Source organism: Cricetulus griseus, chromosome 6 (genome assembly GCF_003668045.3).
Source record: "Cricetulus griseus strain 17A/GY chromosome 6, alternate assembly CriGri-PICRH-1.0, whole genome shotgun sequence".
NCBI classification, from domain to species: domain Eukaryota; kingdom Metazoa; phylum Chordata; class Mammalia; order Rodentia; family Cricetidae; genus Cricetulus; species Cricetulus griseus.
Window position 1 is genome coordinate 104373164 of NC_048599.1, and position 19595 is coordinate 104392758.

The 19595-nt window shown below is 42.0% G+C and overlaps 1 protein-coding gene across 4 annotated transcripts in view; it reads left to right on the forward strand.

Annotated features, from left to right (window-relative positions):
* Positions 1–19595, forward strand: part of Tlk1 (tousled like kinase 1) — a 128029-nt gene that overhangs the window by 12705 nt on the left and 95729 nt on the right. The window contains exon 1 of one of the 4 annotated variants that reach the window (XM_027420212.2): positions 9598–9902. The exons of 1 other annotated variant lie outside the window; for it this stretch is intronic. In XM_027420212.2, coding sequence (XP_027276013.1) covers positions 9764–9902 — 139 coding nt within the window. In that variant the 5' untranslated portion in view covers positions 9598–9763. Of the gene's footprint in view, positions 1–9597; positions 9903–19595 lie in introns of those variants that run through there. 2 more of the 4 variants (XM_027420211.2, XM_027420213.2) reach the window with 2 other exon arrangements.

Consider the following 19595-nt stretch of genomic DNA (forward strand, 5'->3'; position numbering starts at 1 on the left):
AGCTATTTCAGTCTGAGTCAGGAGTAAGTCTATGAGTTCAAAGCCAGCTAGGGAAAGATTATCATCTGAGAGAGAGGGTGGGGGAGGAGAGGAGAGGAGAGAAGAGGAGAGAAGAGGAGAGGAGAGGAGAGGAGAGGAGAGGAGAGGAGAGGAGAGGAGAGGAGAGGAGAGGAGAGACCTTTTTTGGAGATTGAACTCAGGACCTTGAAGATGAGCCAGTATAAGATTTGGGGAATCCCCCCTACCAGTGTGATGCATTTGTATTTTGGTTTAATCAACACACTTTAGGAAGTATGAGTAACTAACAACATGGGCATGAAGTTGGTTTAATGTATTTTCTCCTTTATTTTTCAAATTATACTGCCTTGTTAAACCATGCCCCGTCAGTTTGTTGCACTTTGTATCTGCAAACATTGTATAATCCTGGTGTCCTTGGAGGGCAGCTTGCAGTACACTTTATGGGAGAGGAACATACTGTTCTAAAGTTGGTTATGATCTCTTAATATCAGATAAAATGAATCCATTATGAGAATCTTGTAGTTCCAGTTCTTTGTTGTGTATGAGCTTAGATTCCCTCAACTCTGGTGAACTGACAAACAGGGAAAAGCATTTCTATTGCTGGAAAGGTCAGAGAAGGTGTGATCCAGTATCAAACCAGGGCCTTGGGCATGCTAGGCAAGGGCTCTACAACTGAGCCACATCCTAGTCACTCACCCAACCCATTAGTCTAACTCCAGGTTAATCTTTTAAAAAATGTTTCATATATTTTATTATTCATATATTTGCTATTTATATGTATGGCTGTTTTGCTTGCATGTATGTCTGTGTATCATGTGTGCCTAGTTCCTGTGGAGGTCAAAAGAGGATGTCAGATCCCTTTGGATTGAAGTTATGGATGATTGTGGGTCCTGGGAATCAAACCCAGGTTCTCTTGAAGAGCAATGCTCTTAACCATGGAGCTATCTCTCCATCCCCTTCTAGAACAAACTTTATAAAGGATGTGGAAACCTGAACTTTCAAGTAAGGGACTTTGTGAATCACACAGTGCAGGTAGGACAAATGTTATGATAAAGCTTGAGGGGACCTTGTGTGGATTCCATGGCCAATTCCATGGCAGGTGAAGGTGACCAAGGTGGAGGGATAAATACGCCAGACAGACAGAGCTTAAGTGAGAAGTTTTACTAGAAAGGGGAGGGAGGGGGAAGGAAAGAGAAAAGAGATGAAGAGACACAGAGAGAGGACAGAAGAGAAGAGGGAAACAAGAAAAGTCCTGACTACCCCAGGGGAGCCACAGGGAAGAGAATGGGAAAGAGAGCTGGAAAAGAGAGCACAAGTGGGTGGGGAATCTGTCTTTTAAAGGGTCCTATTTGAAATGGGTGTGATGGGGAGGTCCTTCTCTGTATAGGTTTGTCTTATTGGTTGTTGAATAAAGTACTGTTGGCCAATGAAGAAGCAGGTTAGGCGGGACTAGGAGTCAAGGAGGATTCTGGGAAATGTAGTAAAAGGAAGGCTTGTGATACAGGCAGGAAGTGACAGAGCAGGCGGACTCATACATAAGCAAGGGCAAGAAGGAAGTCGTTCCCTTTTCTCTCTCTCTTCCTCCTGGTCTCTGCTCTAGAGTTGCCATGTGATCCGCCGGCAAGAGAAGACGCCAGCAGGAGGCGTCCTTGATAAGTCTTGTAAAATATATAGATTTATGATAATTAAGACTGAGCTAGCATATAAGAAATCCTAGTCTTTGGCCAAGCAGCATTTGTACCTAATAATAAGTCTCTGTGTGTTACTTGGGACCTTAACGTGGCAGAGGGCAGAACTTGGGCGACCTGGTGGAAAGCACCCATGTGGCAGCAGGGCTCGGGCAGCTTGGTGGAAAGACTTATTGTTACATGGGTGTTCTTCAGAATTCAATGTGATAGAGTCATTTGTTCAATTGAGGCAGCATAGTGAGATGGGAGAACAGGTGTCCCAAGAGCTCCAATCTGTGTATTTAGTTGGATAAAGAAAAGAGCTAAAAAGTAGGCTAAGTCTGTGTGGAAGACGCTATGCTGACATCAGTACATCTCATTTCCTTGATATTTGTTATGTAATGCTTCATATATGTATGCCAATTTAAGCAGGGGGAAATCAAACATACTTCTATATTTTCATCTAATTTAAATGTGGCTTCATTGAGGCATTTGAAGCCACAATGGCTGCCCATGATACCTATCTTTTTTTGTGTGTGTGATAGATGTAGCAATCTCCTTTTGGCTTCTCTCATTTTTTTTTCCTTTTTAGTTTAACCACTGTGTTATGCAGGGTTATCTAGAAGCACAAAACAGTTAAAAGGAATATTCATTATAAAACTACTTATTAGATTGCATTTCACAGTTCTGGCTGGGTAGACCAAAACTGTATGCATCCTGGAGAAGCTGGAATCCTACAGCTAGTTGTTCGTTCCATGAGGCTAGATGCTTCAGTAATCCAAGTTTGTCCTGAAGGCCTGGAGGATTGCTGAAGAGCCTTTAGCCATCGTCAGTCCTGCACTACATGAAGCTGGGTTCTGATTTCAGTGAAAAATGAAGCAGCAGTGGTAGCCAGAAGGCAGAAGCACTCACCAGCAAGGAATGAAGTTGGGGGGTGGGTGGAGCATCACTACTTTGCCCTCTTTATAGGTGGGCACCTGCTCTTGGAGAGGGTCCATCTACTTCAATTAATCCTTCTAAGAAATACCCTACCCTTAAAGACAATGCCAGGTCCAATCAAGTTGACAGCCAAAGTTAGCCATGACAACCACATATTTATCTATGAACAATATATTACATAGTACTTAGAAGTCAAGCTGACTTTATTTTTCTATAACTGGTTTCTCTTTCTTTCTTTCTCTCTCTCTTTTTTTGTTTTTTTTGTGAGACAGGGTTTCTCTATGTAGCTTTGGAGCCTGTCCTGGTGTTAGACCCCCGGAAAAACTCAGGTATCTGGGGTCCCAGCCCAGGACCGAGGTCACCCCAATCACCAGGCAGATTTGAGAGCTTGATGCAAACTACATGAGGCTTTATGTTTTTTAACGAGCTAACCCCATGTTAGCTCAGGTCTTTCACCTACCCGCCATGGCAGATGGCTAGCAAAGACCCTTCGAACCAGCTGCCGAGTGATCTTGTAGGGCAGCATAAGGGGAATGTCTAGGGGTACGCACAGGCTCAGGATTGGTGTGCCTCCAGGCTTGGAGGGCTTGCCCTGTGTTGATTGGCCAATTGGTTGTTATGGCCCATAGGCCCTACCAGGGTGGTTGCTATGCTCTTTGCGTCATTGCTGTGCGCTTGTCCGTAAAGTACACCCAGAGTTGTAAAGCATAGCGCCACCAGCTAACTTCTGATTGGTTCCTTGTCACGAGGCAGGCATCTGACCTCTTAGTAACCAAGGCAAGGTCATGGTCCCTTCACTGGCACTCGCTCTGGAAACCAGGCTGGCCTCAAACTCACAGAGATCAGCCTGCCTCTGCCTCCCTAGTGCTGCCCTTTTTTTGATTTTTAATTTTCATTTATTTTTTATTTTATTGATTTGTTTATTTTGGTTTTTTGAGACAGGGTCTCACTATGTAGCTCTGACTGTCCTGAAACTTGTTCTGTAGACCAGGCTGGCTTTGAACTCACAGAGATTTATCTGCCTCTGCCTTCTTAGTGCTGAGATTAAAGGCACATGCCACCACCCTGGACTCTTCTTTTTTCAAAGTTTTTTTTTTTTTTAATTTAAATTTCTTTGTATGTTTGGGTAGGGGCTGTATCAGAAGAGGGCTTCAGATTCTCTGGAGCTGGAGTTACAGGCAGTTGCAAGCTACCCAGTGTGGGTGCTGGGCATTGAACTTGGATCCTCTGGAAGAGGATCTTAACTTAAGCACTGAATCCCCGCTCTTCCTTTCTTGAACTGGTTCCATGTTGCCCAGGCAGACTCCAGACTCCTGAGCTCTTTAAGTAGCTGTCACCTCTCACCTGTCCTTTTTAACCAGTGTTGTGTTGGTTAGCACTCTGATCTTTGTGTAGTGTCTCTCTGTGTGAATACTCAGTATTCTATCAAGTATCTTGGGTTTTTTGTTGTTGTTTTGTTTTTGAGAGGGTTGGTTTCGAGACAGTGTTTCTCTGTGTAGCCATGGTTGTCCTGGAACTTGATTTGTAAACCAGGCTGGCTTCAAGTGCTAGGATTAAAGGTGTGGTGTACCCCGAAGGGCTCCATTTTCTTGCTGATGGACTTTTAGGTGGTTTTCAATTTGGGGCTACTGGAAACAATTATGCAAACATTCTCATCTCCTGGTGCACAGGATCAAGACTCCTGTAGTACCTATTAGGGATGGAATTGCCAAGTCATCCTATCTTCAACTTTACTGGGTACTAATTTATGAATTCAAAAGGTCAGTACTGCCAGATTTAGTCAGTCAAAGCCTAGGATGCTCAGTTAAATTCAAATATCAAATAATTATAATTCTTCATGTAAGAAGAGTTCATGCAAAAGTTTTAATTTATAAATGAAATAAAACTGACATTTTTTCCATAACTGGTTTCTTTTTCTTTTCTTTTTTCTTTTTTTTTGACACAATGTCTCTCTACATAGCTCTCTCTGGCTATCCTAGAACTCACGTAGACCAGGCTGGCTGGAGTTCACAGAGAGCTTTGTGCCTCTGCTTCCCTATTGCGTTGCAACCTCCCCTGCTTTGCAACCCTGACAAGGTCAGTGAACTTACCAAACCACAGACATCAGTCGGTGAAGAGTGAGTGAGGGGGAGGGGCAGTAAAACACTTCTGTTCCTTCCTATGCTTGATGGACAAATTAGCCCAGGGGGCTCAAGGGCTTGCTGGCCAGTTATATATATAACACAATTGGCTCAACAAATATATACCACTAACTGTATGCTAGGCAGACCAGGGTCCTTGTCCTGTTGGGTTTTAGGCGCAGCGAAGGAATGGAAGACAGAGGACCATGATGAATACGGTAAGGGATCAGTGGTCTGCAGGCAGATGCTTAGTAACCAACTCTGATGGGGAGAGGAAGCTAGTTTGTGGCTTTTGCCTACTTGCAGGTGGGACTAACCCTGCCATAGCTGATTTACAGCTGCAGCTCTGACACCACTGAACACTTCCATGGGAGGCAGACAGTCAGTGCTTACTCAGGGTGACACGCACGGGCTCCTCCAGCCCACTGAATGAAATACTTACAAAGCACACCTTCATTCATTTTGGCTCATTTGTGCTGGCTTGGGGAAAAGGGCTCAGATGGCATAGGGAATTTTTTTTTTTTTCATTTGAATTGAGAATGAATCCAATATTAAGAGCTATAAAAATATATTTTCCATCTATAATATTGTATCCTTTTAAAATAATCTTACTTCTAAGTACAAACAGAAGAGTCTAATAGGCACAGCTGTAAATTAAGAGTCCCCTATAGATGAGGGTTCACGTCTCCATGGTTACGCATGACCTTCCCTCAGGAGACCTCTGGAGGCCTCTCCTGCTTTGCTCCCTCACCTCTTCATTGAGCCTCATCACCCATTCATTCCACAAAGTTGACAGAACCCTTGGCCTGAGCTAGGTACCACTCCAGAGGCTTCAGGACTCAGCCAATGAAGTGTCCAGCACACAGGGCCTTATTTTCTCTCTTACCTACTCTTTCCAGGAAGGCTCCATGCTGTCTCTTACTGCCACTCATGTTCACAAGCTTGCTTCTCTCTAGGAATATTTCAGCCAGGAATATTACCCAAAGAACCCTACCAGTGACGTGTCCTTGCTCTTGAGATCTCTCCACCTTCAGTGGCAGATGTCCCTTCAGTTCGAATTTGGGTTCGCTTGATATTTCCATAATTTTTTCCCCATCATGCAATCTATTAATCTATTAATCTATCATACTTTTTTGAATGCCTATGTATTAACATGTGAGGTACATGTATGGTGAACTTACCATTTATAAATTTTTACTTCTTTGGCATAAATTATTTTAAATTATCATGATACACACATATACACAATACATTTTCAAAATCTTTTGAGAAAAGACTTATTTATCTTATGTATGTAAGTGCTCTATCTGCATGTATGCCTGCAGGCCAGAAGAAGGCATTAGATCCCACTCTGGATGGTTGTGAGCCACCACGTGGTTGCTGGGAATTGAAATCAGCCAGTGCTCCTAACTGCTGAGCCATTTCTTGAACCCCCTGAAGAGAGATTCTCAAATCTATGACCCAGTTGGCCTTGGACTCTTAGTCTTCCTGCTTCAGTTACCAAGGAGATGGGGGGATAAGTGGGCATTGCTGTATACAGCTTATAAAACTACCCATTTATGTAACTTTTGTCTAGACATTTTATGCTTAAATTACTTAAAAGTCATTTAATGAACTTTTCCTGAATATAAAATATATAATTTGGGGGTTGGAGAGATTGCTCAGTGGTTAAGAGCACTGGTTACTCTGTTCCAGAGGACCAGCGTTCAATTCCCAGCACTCACATGGCGGCTCATAACTGTCTGTAACCCCAGTTCCAGGGGATCAGACACTCTCACACAGACAAAACACCAGTGCACATAAAAGAAATAAAAGTAAAAAAATATAACTTGTACACAAGTTGGGGAAGGACAGAGGTATATACAGCAATTATATAATTCATAACCTACACTAGTTATTAACTTTTGAGATCATATCCACCTTTTACTTACTATAACATAGTATGAAAATCTGCCATTACCCTTTGGTATTATTATTATTGAGACAGGGTTTCTTTGTGTAGCTTTGGGGCCTGTCCTGGAACTCCCTCTGTAGACAAGGTTGGTCTCGAACTCACAGTGACCCACCTGTGTCTGCCTCCCGAGTGCTGCGACTAAAGGTGCTATGCCACCACCCAGCCCCTTCAGTAGTTTTTTTTGTTTGTTTGTTTGTTTTGTTTTTCTTTCTTTCTTTTTTTCGAGACAGGGTTTCTCTGTGGCTTTGGAGGCTGTCCTGGAACTAGCTCTTGTAGACCAGGCTAGTCTTGAACTAACAGAGATCCACCTGCCTCTGCCTCCCAAGTGCTGGATTAAAGGCATTAAGCAACCACCACCCAGCTCCTTCAGCAGTTTTTGAAGGGATGCCTGGCATTCCATTTTTAAGACAAGCTAGTTTTCCTGATTAGTTCCTTAATACTTACTGGAAGAGGCTTCTTTAGAAGTTGGTGAGTGTTATCGTTATCATAAGCTACAAGAAAGCAAGAATGGCAGAAGCCACAAGCAAAATATCACTGAAGTAATATGCTTATATATGTGCTGTGTTCCTCTGGTCACCATTTAAAAAAAAAAAAACAAAAAACAACCCATACTGCTTAAGACCCAACTCAGTTGGCATAAAGGTCAATGATGGCTGTAGACAATGTAGTCCAGTGTAGCCTGGTACTCAAAGCAATCCTCCTGTCTCAACCTTTCAAGTCATGGGATTAAAGATGTGAGCCACTTTGCCTGTCTGGCTTAGGTTTCTTTCTACAGTTTATGAGAAACTGAACTATGAACTAAAGTCCTGGAATTGGCAGGAGTTGCCCAGTGAGTCTAACCTTGTTGTTATAGATGGGAAAGTTGAAATAAAGATTTTTGTTTTTTTTTTTTACTTGCTGACATTAATGTCAGGTCTCTTAACTTCCTTCCTGTCCCGTGTTCTTCTTTATGATACAATCTGCAGACTAAGCTTACTCTTAAAACACAGAAAGAGGGGCTGAAGTAGAGTGTTTGCCTAGCATGTACAAAGCACTAGGTTGATCCCCAGCATACACAAGACCCAACAATCAGAAAGAGTGTACATATACTTACATGTCATATACGGTCATAGGTATGCAACCAAGAATATGGGTGGTTTATGTCCATACAAAAGACTTGCACATGAATGTTCATGGAAGTAATATACCAAAAAGGGGGGAAAGCAAATGTCCATCAACAGACAAAGGGATAAAGTGTGACATAGTCATACCAGAAAATGCAGCCATATGAACCATGTGGCTATTAAAATAATTATGTTGAGAGAAATCAGACAGAAAAACACTGTATACTTCATTGAAAATTCAAGAAATTTCAAATTACTTCTTAGCACAGAAAGCAGATTTATGGTTCTGTGGGGGATGGGAGTGGAGCAGGGAGGAACCTCAAAGGGATAGGTAGAGGAGGGGAGCTGGGAGGACAGTAGACAGTCACCACTGATTGTCCAGGGGGCTCCAGAGCTGCATGCATGCTCCAGTGTGAGCCGGACATGCGGTTTACAGTGAGTCCATTCTACTTCAGAAAGTTGTTCAGCTCCTACGTTTCAAAAGCAGACTGTGACTAAAAACAGAAGAATCTGAAGCACAGGAACACTCTAATGACTTCTGGAGATAACTGACAACCAAGGCTCTATTCTAGGATGATAGTTTATCTGAAGAAAACATTACTATGAGAAATGCAAAGTCATAAAAATAAAAAATAGAAATGACATTTTTGTCCCCCTGGTAATCATGTCATTTCCTTATGCTGGCACAGTTGCTCTATAGCGCAATCTTTTTAGTGTTCTATTCAATTTGGTTGTTTAAAGAGAGCAATAACCTTGTTGTATTTTTCCTGGACTACTAGACTGTTCTTTTATGAACAAGATGGCCAATCGCTGGTATGTGTACGTGGGTGTGTAGAAAGCTATGCTCTATCTATAAATTTTAGCAAATGCTGTAATTTGTTTTGTGAATTTGTCGTCAATACTCAGCAGCGGCACCAGAAACTGGAAATTTCTAGAAACCATACCTTCTTGAAGACGAACACTGTCCCGGTCCCCCCACTCCCCACTTAATGTAAATTTAGTAGTCAAAATTTCCTATTTAGATTTTCCACTTCTGTGAAAACAAAGAAAAGCTTCTACCACACACTCGGGCTACCCCCACGGGTAGGATTTCTCAATTCCTTTGGTAGATTGTTTTTAAGGAAAGTTGAATTTTCCTAGGTCTTTTATTCCGTAACGACCCGTTCTGCAGACGGGTAAGCGCACACCGGCTTTTTTTTTTTTTTTTTTTTTTTTTTCCTGAGGGGCAAGAGGCAACTCTCAACTTTTCAGTTCCATTTTGAGACTCCCGAGCCGGGCGAGAGAGCAGAGGCGTCTCGGGCAGGCTGGGTGTGGGGCGCGCGTCGGAGCAGGCGCGCCGCGGCGAGGGGGAGGCAGGTGGCAGCGGGGGCGCGCCTCCCTCCGGCCGGCCCCGCGCACGCGACCAGCCGCCCCGCGCCGCGCCGCGGCCCGCGCCTCCCTGCGCGCTCGCGCCCTCCCCGCCCTCGCCCCGCCCGGGCAGGGCCCTCCCCTCCCCCCTGGCCGCCCCGCGCCGCCGCCGCCGCCGCCGCCGCTACCGGAGGCGCTGGAGCCTCGCGATAGTGTTTGCCTTGGCGGCGCGTGACCCGCCGCCGCCGCCCGCCCGTAACTGATGCAGAGGTTACCCCGCCGCCTCAGCCGCCACCCACCGCCCGCGCTGCCCGGCGACGCCGGGGCCCGACGCACTGCAGAGGTGCCGGCAGGTTCCGCCCGCGGAAGTGGCCTCGGCCGGCGCGCCGGTCCGCGCTCCGCCGCGCTCCGGCCCCGGCCCCGGCCCCGCCCCGCGCCTCCCCTCAGCGCTCCCTCCCCGCTGCCCTCCGCCCGCGCGCTCCCCCGGCGGCGCGGCGCTCCCCTCCCAGCCCTCGCGCCCGCGCTCGCCCTCAGCGCGGCCCCCGCCATGACGGAGGCGGGTGCCGGTGCCGCCGCCGTCGCAGGGGGGGAGTCGGGCTCCCAGAAAGTAGCTTGATGAGTGTCCAAAGTAGCAGTGGAAGTTTGGAGGGGCCGCCATCTTGGTCCCGGCTCTCCACGTCTCCAACCCCGGGCTCGGCGGCGGCGGCCAGGTCCCTGCTGAATCACACGCCGCCATCCGGGAGGCCCAGGGAAGGTAAGTGCCGCCGCGCCCTCCCGCGGGCTCCCTCGGCCCGCGGCGACCCCGGGCTGGGGTGGGGGGGTGGCGGTTCGCGGACCGGAGGCCTGCCCTTGCTCCCTGAGCCTCCCGGCCTCGGGGCTCGGGTGGGCTTGCCCTCGCGGTGCAGCCTTTGGCGCTCGAGCCCCCTCCCCTAGCCCGCACTCCTCCCATAGAGGCGGTCCCCCGCGCGGCGAGCCGGGCTGCCCGGGACCGGGAGGATGCCCCTTGCTCGCCCGCCCGCCCGCCCGCCGCGGGAATGCTCTGGACTGACTCAGATCCGACTCGGATCCCCAACGCGGCCCCTAGAGCGATCCCAACGGCGGAGCGACTCGTGGGCAGGGTTGCCCGAGCCACCACCTCCAGATGGTTGCAACTTTCCTTCGCCATCGGTTCCTGCGCGTTTGCGCGTTTATGTTCGCGGGCACAAGAAAGCACGTTTTCTTCTCTGCCAGGGGTTGTGGGTTTTTGTGGGAAATTCCTGCGTGAAGGTTTCTGCAAAACACGCACGGAGATCGGTTACAATTGTTTTCTAAGTTTTCTGGCTTCTTGCATGCAAGTGTTCTGCCACCAGATGTAGCAGTCACACAGTTAAGCTAGTAAGGCACCTAGAGCTTTTTTGACTGAAATTTGAACTTGCTGCATTTAACTTTAAGTATACCTCATAAAATGGAATTTGGAAGAACACTCGTTTACCAGGGAAGAATAAATGTGCATCGGATCTATTTTAACGCGCTTTTGTCTGGAAAATGCGTAGCTATTGGTAAATGGGTTGTTGGCTCCCAGTTGTCTCACACAGGAGATAATCGGCACCTTAAAAAAAAAAAAAAAAAAAGAGGAAGAAGAAAACGTTTGGAAGTCCAGCAGTCTAGTGAACCTCATAAGGAAATTCAGAGCTTCGATTTATGTAGGAGTCGACAGGATTAATGTATTTTGAAAATATTTCTATATTTATTATCCAGTGCCTAGATAATTGCCAATCAAATGTTTCATGCCCGGATCCAGTGGTTCTGGCATAGCATTCTTTGTCATTTTGTTCCCGTGAGCATGTGTGAAAGTGACAATAGGCTCAAAGATTGACATGAATATGCTCTAGAAAATTCATGGGAAGGTTTGATTTATGGCATCCATTAAACACACCGACTACATTGACAGATATTTTCCCCTTTCATCTCACCCCGACACTGATTTTTCATTAATAGAGGATAAAAGCTTATTTATTGAATGACTAAAATTTAATACATCTTAGTTTTTCTTTCTGCACTTGAAAATTTGTAAGCTGTTTATGTACATGTGTGAACTTGAATATTTAAGTAAATGATTTAAAGAGTTTTTTTTGTTTTTTTTTTTTTTGACTAGGGCAGTTGGTGTTTGTAGCATATTTCCACTTGGTAGTTTCCTTAAGATGCCTAATGATAGTGTGAGCTTTGAAAGACTTATCTTGGTTTCTAAAGTGCTACACCTTTGAAAAATAATAATTCCTCATTCATTTTTCACGTGTTTATTGAGCCATTACTATGAGCCAGGACCTGCATTAGATAATGTGCTGGGGGCATGGTGTTGGTTTAACAGTTGACATCTGTTATCAGTACTAGGAATTTGGCAGCCACCAAAAGTTTCTGAGGAAGGTCAGCTCTGGCCAAACTTCTCATCTATGTGTGCTATTCTGCACCACTCCTGATGGTGAAAAATTTTGAGTGGCTGGATGTATTCAGTTCAAACTTCCAAATATCCAGGCCCCTTCTTCCCCGGCAGTTTAGTTTACGGTAGAATTTTTTTTTTAACCTAAACTAGGGAGTAACAATTAATATCTGAAATCACAGGATATGGTTTTGTAAACATTATTGACTGACACCAAATTTTCCTTCTTTCTTTCCTTCCCACTTCCATAAAGTGGATAAGTATCCTGCCACAGGACTACACCCCAGTCCCAAAATTATAAAATTATTGTGGGACATTTGCTTTTTATTAACCAGCATGCAAATTAAAACTGTGTTAATCCCCCATCTATCCATTTTTGAGGCTTGGAATCATATTCTTAGATTTACCAGTCAATAGGAATTGTCTATAGGAAGCCCCAAGGATCAAGATGGAGACGTTTATCATTGAGTGGAGTCCCAGTTTTTTTTTTGTTTTTTTTTTTTTTTAATCACAAGTGTTGCACCTTTTGCAGGTATATGTGTTAATATGGTACATAAACTGATTAAGTTTGAGAACTTTTGACTTCAAGTGAGGACTAGTAAGAAATGCTGATGGAACTTGATTCAAAATATTTAGTGAATGTATTAACAATAATATAAGCTTTGCTTCTTGAAAGCCTGAACCAATTAACTTTTAATCACAGAAAAAAAAAATATGAAGCTCAAAAGATGTTTAGGCACATGTATGTTTGTGAACTTTTTGTAAGTGATTTACTTTTTAAATTTATTTCATGTGTATAAGTGTTTTGTCTTTGTTTATTTGTATGTACCATATGCATGCCTAGTGTCAGTGGTGGTCAGAAGGGTTTTGGATCCCCTGGAACTGGAGTTAAGATGGTTGTGTGCTGCCATGTGGTGCTCTGCAAGAGCAGCAAGTGTTCTTAACCATATCTTGAGCCCCTAGTGAGCTTCTTTTCAGCAAATTAAACTTTGAAAGTGGTTAAAAATATGTCACATGTGTTTGTATAAGTTATTTTGGAGTTTTGACATATTTGACTCCAAAAATCTAAAAAAGGTAATCAGATTATCTTTAACATTATATGTTTGGCTCTCTTCCTACCTTTCTTGATGTAATTCCCATTATCATATTCATATAGTTTTATTTGATTTGCAAAAATAATATAGATAAGTTTAGGAATCTGTTAGCTCTTCAGAATTTTTATGGTAGATACGGGATAGGCTGTTTTCTTTGTTCTGAGTTCCAAAGTTTTTTCTTTATTAATTTGGAAGATTTATCTTATGTACTTAGTGGGTTTCTGTTGGAGCTTTTGAATCTGTACTCTCCAACCCGTTTTGTTTTCTATGACATAGGGGTAGAGAGTTAAGAAATTTTAAGATTTTAGTTGGGCATGTTGGCATATACCTTTAATCCCAGCACTCTGGCAGCAGAGGCAAGAGATCTTAGAGTCCATATAGTGAGTTCTAGGACAGCCAGGGCTACATAAAGAGACCCTGTCTCAACAACAAAAGAAAAAGGGAAAAAAAGAAGGGGGAGGTATTCAAGTAAAGGTCAGTGTGTTGGAATCTAGTAACCTAGTGTCTTACCAGCTAAAATAAGCAGATTTTAATTTTATTCCTTGTCTCTTTGCATGTTAACATACGATCACTTTTAAAAGTGATCATTATTGTTAAGAATCAGTGATTGATTATTCAGAGTACCTTTTCTTTCCTCATGGATCTTGCTAGTTCTGAGTACCTTTACTTTTTTAGTGAGTAGTAGAAATATCAGTGCTGGGCAGCATCACAGAGCAATTAAGTTGCTGCTTTCAGACAAGCTTTCATGTTTGAAGACTGCAGTTCTTAGAAGAGTAAAAGTGTTTAACTTTTTTACTTCAGATGCTTGAGTACCTGTAGGGAGATGTTGAGAATAAGGTGTGGACTTGTAATTACTTGAAATCACTAGCTAGAGGACAGGGTGGTGGATGTTTAGGATTCTAGCTCAGGAATCAGTGTGTGTGTGCGTGCCAGTTACACATTAGTAGAACAAGGGAAAAGAAAACCCAGGATAGAGGTCTGGGAGCCTGAGAGATGTTACATTTTTACACACTTTTTGGTCTCAGGACCCCTTTATTCTGTTAAACATTACTAAAGATCCCAAAGATTCTTTTTATGTTAATTATTAATATTTGCTGTATTAAAACTGATAACCTCAAAAGAACTCATTAATTTTAAATGTAATAAGCCAGTTACATGTTAAGTGAAATTTTTAGTTCTAAAATGATAAAAAAAAATAGTATAGTCGTATTGTTTTATATGTTTTTATAGGATTTTTTTGGCCTTCTGGAAGAGCAGCTGAATTTTGCTTCTGCCCTGTATCTGTTGGGTTATGTTTTGATTGAGGTGTATGAAGTACTTAGTCTTTCTAGAATGACTGTTCTCTGCTTCTACACCAAAGTCTGTAAGTGGCAGAGTTTTTAAAAGGCTACTGGAGGAGGCTGGAGAGATGGCTCAGAGGTTAAGAGCACAGACTGCTCTTCCAGAGGTCCTGACTTCAATTCCCAGCAACCACATGGTGGCTCACAACCATCCATTATGAGATCTGGTGCCCTCTTCTGGTGTGCAGATATACATGGAAGCAGAATGTTGTATACATAATAAATAAATAAATTTTTTTTAAAGGCTACTGGAAATGTGGAAGTTTACTCTTTACTCCCAAAGTGTCTGTGAAGATCCACAGAAAGTCAGTGGAGACACGTGGGGGCATGGATTTCAAAAATGTTAGTTGAAATAGACTCATTCTGCTGGTTCAGAGAACAGAGCTGATTCAGCAGAAGAATGAGTTGAGTGTAGATTTTGGACAAGAACCTAAGACCATGTAGCTGCTATGCTGCCATCTTGTCCAACAGTGGGAAGAAGTATCTAACTGGGGATTTAATACGGACTACAGAGACATTTTGCAGGGGGCATGGGTATGTGGAAATAAATTCAGTAGACTGTTTGATTGGGTCTCTCTTGGATTTAGCAAGTTAGGGTTCCATCTAGTTTAAAAAATAGAAACATTCTGACATTTTCTTTTCGTTAAGAATCCCTAAAAAAAAAAAAAAAAGTACAGTTAAATTGTACTTATGTATCCATGAATGTTTTGGATGTTCTCAAGTCAGTAATATGAAACTGTTGGTTTTTTACAAGACAGGGTTTCTAGACCAGGCTGGTCTCGAACTCACAGAGATCGCCTACCTCTGCCTCATGAGTGCTGGGATTAAAGGCGTGCAGCACCAACACCTGGCACTATTGTTGGTTTTATTCTTCTGCATTTTGCTGTGATTTTCCTCAGGGTTTTGTGTAGTCGACAGGATCAGTCTTGTTGAAATGTTGCTAAGTTCCCTGTAACTATAATAAACTTTGAAGATGTTTAGAGAGATCTGAGTACTGCTGATGGGACAGTTTGGTTGAGTGTAATACACTGAGCACAGGATTTTAGAATACTTTGGGGGGCCAGTTTTCAATTTTGAAAGAGAAATTATCAATATAGCCTAGTCTTTTGTTTGTAATTGCTTATGCTTTTCTAATGGTTTTGAAGATTTAGTCAGAAATGAGGACAATGTTTAAATTGATCTCTCTTGAATTAAACAATGCACATTAAATATAACATGTATATAAAATAAAATCAAGAATTTTAATTTCATATTCTGAGGGTTGTACATGTAATATTACGGCAATTCATTTTTTAATGTTATATGGAGCATAATCTCTTCTTGAAATTTGGGATGTTAGGCATAAATGCTCATGTGTAGTTATCAGTGTGAAGAGGTGGAGGCAGGCATGCACACACCTATGTGTACAGAAGCCAGGGTGTTCAGTTTGTCAGTTAGTTACTGGCTTTTTCAGGATACTTAGCTTGCTGTGTGGGTTCTGGGAGCTAAACTTTGGTTCCAACTACTTAGCAAGTGCTATTAACCTATCAGCCACTTTTTTAGCCCCTCTCCTAACTTTGCTGAGACCAGTTTAGTAAATGTAATGACTCCTCTAGCTTGAGACTTAAAGGTCCAATTTTTTAATACACTATTCATTGAATAAATAATTTAGATTTATAACATGAAAGTTTAGAATAATGGTGTAGTTTTTGTTTATTTGTGGCTTTTGTTTGTTTTGAGACAAGGTCTCATGTAGCCCGTATTGGCCCCAAAGTAGTTGTGTAGCCAAGGATGAGCTTTAAACTGGGTTACCAGTGTGCTGCCATTCTGGTTGAATTGATAGTGTTCTGAGTGGGAGAAGCAGCATGGTATATATAGATGAGGTGAATGTAGTCTCGCATTTGCTGTTAACTAGCTGTGTGACTTTGGATAAGTTGCTTATCTTGGTGCTTCAGTTTCATGAAGTGAGGATCACAGTGCAGCAAGGACCTGTGGAAGCGATCTAGTACATACCTTTCATTTTTTTCAGTTAAGGGAATGCAGATAATTTACCTAGGCTTTCTTATAGTTGAGACCAAAATTAAGATTTCTTACTTTTAGGTTTGTGGTTTTTCTCTTACACTTTGCAATAGCTTTTTTTTTTTTTTTTTGGTTTTTCGAAACAGGGTTTCTTTGTGTAGCTTTGGACTGGCACTTGCTCTGGAGACCAGGCTGGCCTCGAACTCACAGCGATCTGCCTGCCTCTGCCTCCCCAGTGCTGGGATTAAAGGCGTGCGCCACCACCGCCCGGCTTGCAATAGGTTTTTAAATGTAAAAGTAGAGTAGTGAAGTGTGGGGTAGTGGGTAGTTCAGCATTTGGGGGTGGGGATTAGAGACACTGAGATGCCTCTTCAAAAAGTCTCCTGCAGAATAAATGTGGAACACACATGCGGTCTCACCACTGGGCGACGTAGTGGAGTCCTATCTTAAGTAAAAACAAAGAACTTGAAAGGCTAAGGTGTGGGAGGAGAGTTCAAGGCCAGGCAGAGCCATGCAGTGAGTGCCTTAGCTTGCTTGGGTGGGTCATTGTTGCTAACAAGTCTTTACTATCTAAGTCTATAAGCACCACAAGTAGTATTCGATGTAGTCTTGTTTTTAAAAATGACATATATTAAAACACTTGGGAATATGCTAAGCGTTATGCAAGTAAATACATAAGGAAGATAATGCGTTGGTTGTACCTCAGAAATTATTTCTCAGTCTGTACCCTGGGTTTGCCTCAAGGTTAGAGGGTGGCATGAGTAATAATAAAATAATTAAAGTTTGTGTCTGCCTATACTAATTCATTTAACCTCATAACATAGTTCTGTTAAATTTCTCTAGTTTTAAAGGTGAGAACATTGAAGCAGAGAAGTGCCCAGTCTGCCCTGGGTAATCAATGGCAGGCTGGGATTTGAAGTAAGGCTTTGGGTTATAATCACTAGGCATAGTGCCTAAAAGGGGGAAATTTGGTTTTGAGTAATTCCATTGGTTCCTCCTCTATTTTAATTACAAAACCATCTATTTGAGATTTGTTCAGTTTACAGATAAACTTTCGTTAATTTTTTTGGCATGACTTTTACATGAAGATAAGAACAAAGCTAATCTTACATGACATTTTTTAAAAAGGTAAATTTAGAGCCTTAATGGAAGATGTTAGAGATACAATAGTGGAAAATCTCTTCATGTTTGATAATCTAATTTGGAGTTCAATTTATTGTAATATATAAACCCACTAGGGCTATAGCAGATAAACATTTGAACAGAGCACTTTCATTGTAAAGGAAAGAGGAGCAGCCCCCTGTGAAGGCTGTGTAATCTGGTGGCAGAGGCTCTGGACAAAGCTGTAATGCTTTGTGGCAGATCTTTGACTTTTATTAACATTCAATATGGGCAGAGAAAAGCCATCTACACATTATTTTAAACACATAGTTTTAGTTCTAACTTTGCTTGGCAAATTATTGCCAAAATTTTTTGGCAAATCTAATGAGAGACAGAGAGGTTGAATGGGTTGATAGAAATTGAAAGGCTGGGTAGAAGTATCTATTGAGCAAATCCAGGTGGTAGGTTAACTTTGAATCCAGTCTTCCCAGTGTAGCTTCATCATTAGGTCTGATATTGGTGACTTTCAAGAAGGCAAATTCTTCTTGTACTTAAATAAATGTTATAGTCTCCAGATTCATTCATTGCAAAGCCAAATAAATGGTTTTCTTAAATGACTTACAATGTTTGTTTCTTACTATCTTATGTGGTTCTACACAGTTTTCTTAATCTCTACCTAGCCTTAGAAACCAATTAGCTGGAGAAAATACCATGCTGCCTTTAGGTTTAAAATCTGAAGCCTTGTCTGAGAAGTCTGGTATTAAGTGCAATTTCATGGTTTCCGACTCACAGTGTGTATGCTTCTCTTTTGATGATGAATGTAGTGCCACTGGGGAAGGTCAGAGAGGTCTGTGTGAAGCTAATAATAACCATCCTGTCTTGTCTTAGGAGACCAAAGGCATGTGCGCTTGTTTCGTTTTTTTTTTTTTTTTCCACGAATAGTGTTTATCCCTTAAAATACTTTTATTTTCTTGTAAAGAAGTGTTTTGGTAAATATTACTGTAATTGGTCAAGTTTGTATACTTTTAAAAATGATTTAATTTACTTAAAGGTACCAATGCTTCTCAAGTGTTTGGGGCTGTTGGTAAGTCATAGTTCATTTACTTCTGACAGTCACAGGAAGTGAATACTGTTAATATCCCTGTTTACAGATGAGGAGATCTGTACAGAGGTTTAGAGAATGAACCTCTCCCTGTCTTAGTACACAGAGAGGTTCAGCAATCCTAAATCTCAAACTGGACTACACTGAGCTTTAGCATTTAAGTGGTAGGATTATAGGCATGTGCCACATTCCCAGCTTAGTCATGATTTTTTTTTGGTTTCTTGTGTTCACAATGTTAACAGCTTTATTCGTGCAACTGGGAATTGTGTGGAGGAGTGTGTGGAATGACTCTGGAAGTAACTAGATTCAAGAGCTCAGATATTATCAGTGGATCTCTCTGTTTCCATTTCTGGATTTTTCTAGCTTTTTGCTTCTGGAATTCCAGGTATTTACCTGTAGCTTAGCAACCACAAATAAAGACAACTTTTCCTTTGTAATGTCCACGTGTCAAATTGTGGTTACTGCTCATCTATTTGAATTGCCAGTTCCTTAACCCTTCTAGGACCTGTGAGGCAAAACACAGGAATGGTAGCCAATAAGGTTTTAGATAGGGTAAGAAAGCTTATAACAGTTATTTTCTTGAGATCAAATGGAGGAGTGAGGTACAGTTTTCCTGAGGAAGAGATAATAAAACAACTAATATAGGGGTTTATGTGATTATTTCTTTTTTTATCTTAATTGCTATTTTGTGACTATTAAAGACAGTGATATAATGACAGGGTAAATTTAAAATTTTTTAGGAGACTGGATTTAAATCATCAGTGGGCTTTTGGTAAATTGCCAAATTCTTCATTGTCCTTTAGCTTCTGTGCTTGCAGTGTATGAGATAGACTTGTGTTTATAAGCTAGGGTAGGGTTTAGTACATCCTAGAATACTAGGTTTAAGTATTATTAATGAATGTCTTGCGCTTAACTAGAGTTGCCCACTTAAGACTGTGTAAGTATATGATTTAATTTATCAGTGCTCTGTTTGAGTTGCTACTACAGACATTTCTTACTCTGTTTTAGACTCCATTTTATAATTTTAAGGACTAATAAATGGCAACATACTGCAAACTCCCAGCCCCTCCTGCTCATCCCATTATTCCTGTTTGATAGCATCATAGTCATGTACTACATAATGACTTGATCAAGGACAGACCATAAGTGTATACAACCCCTTAATATTGTGTTTCCTAGTCCTCCTTATCTATGTAACTACTCTGATGTTTGTTTGAGACTCAAATGGTCCAAGGTGTACATTTTTTGGAACATGCCCTGTATTAAGTGGTATATGATTACATATGCTTTTTGAACATTGCTACTATGTGTAAAAAATTACTTTCATGTAGAAAGTTAATATAAGATAATGGTTTTAAACATATACTTTTGTTGAATCTGGGTACCAGTTAAGGTT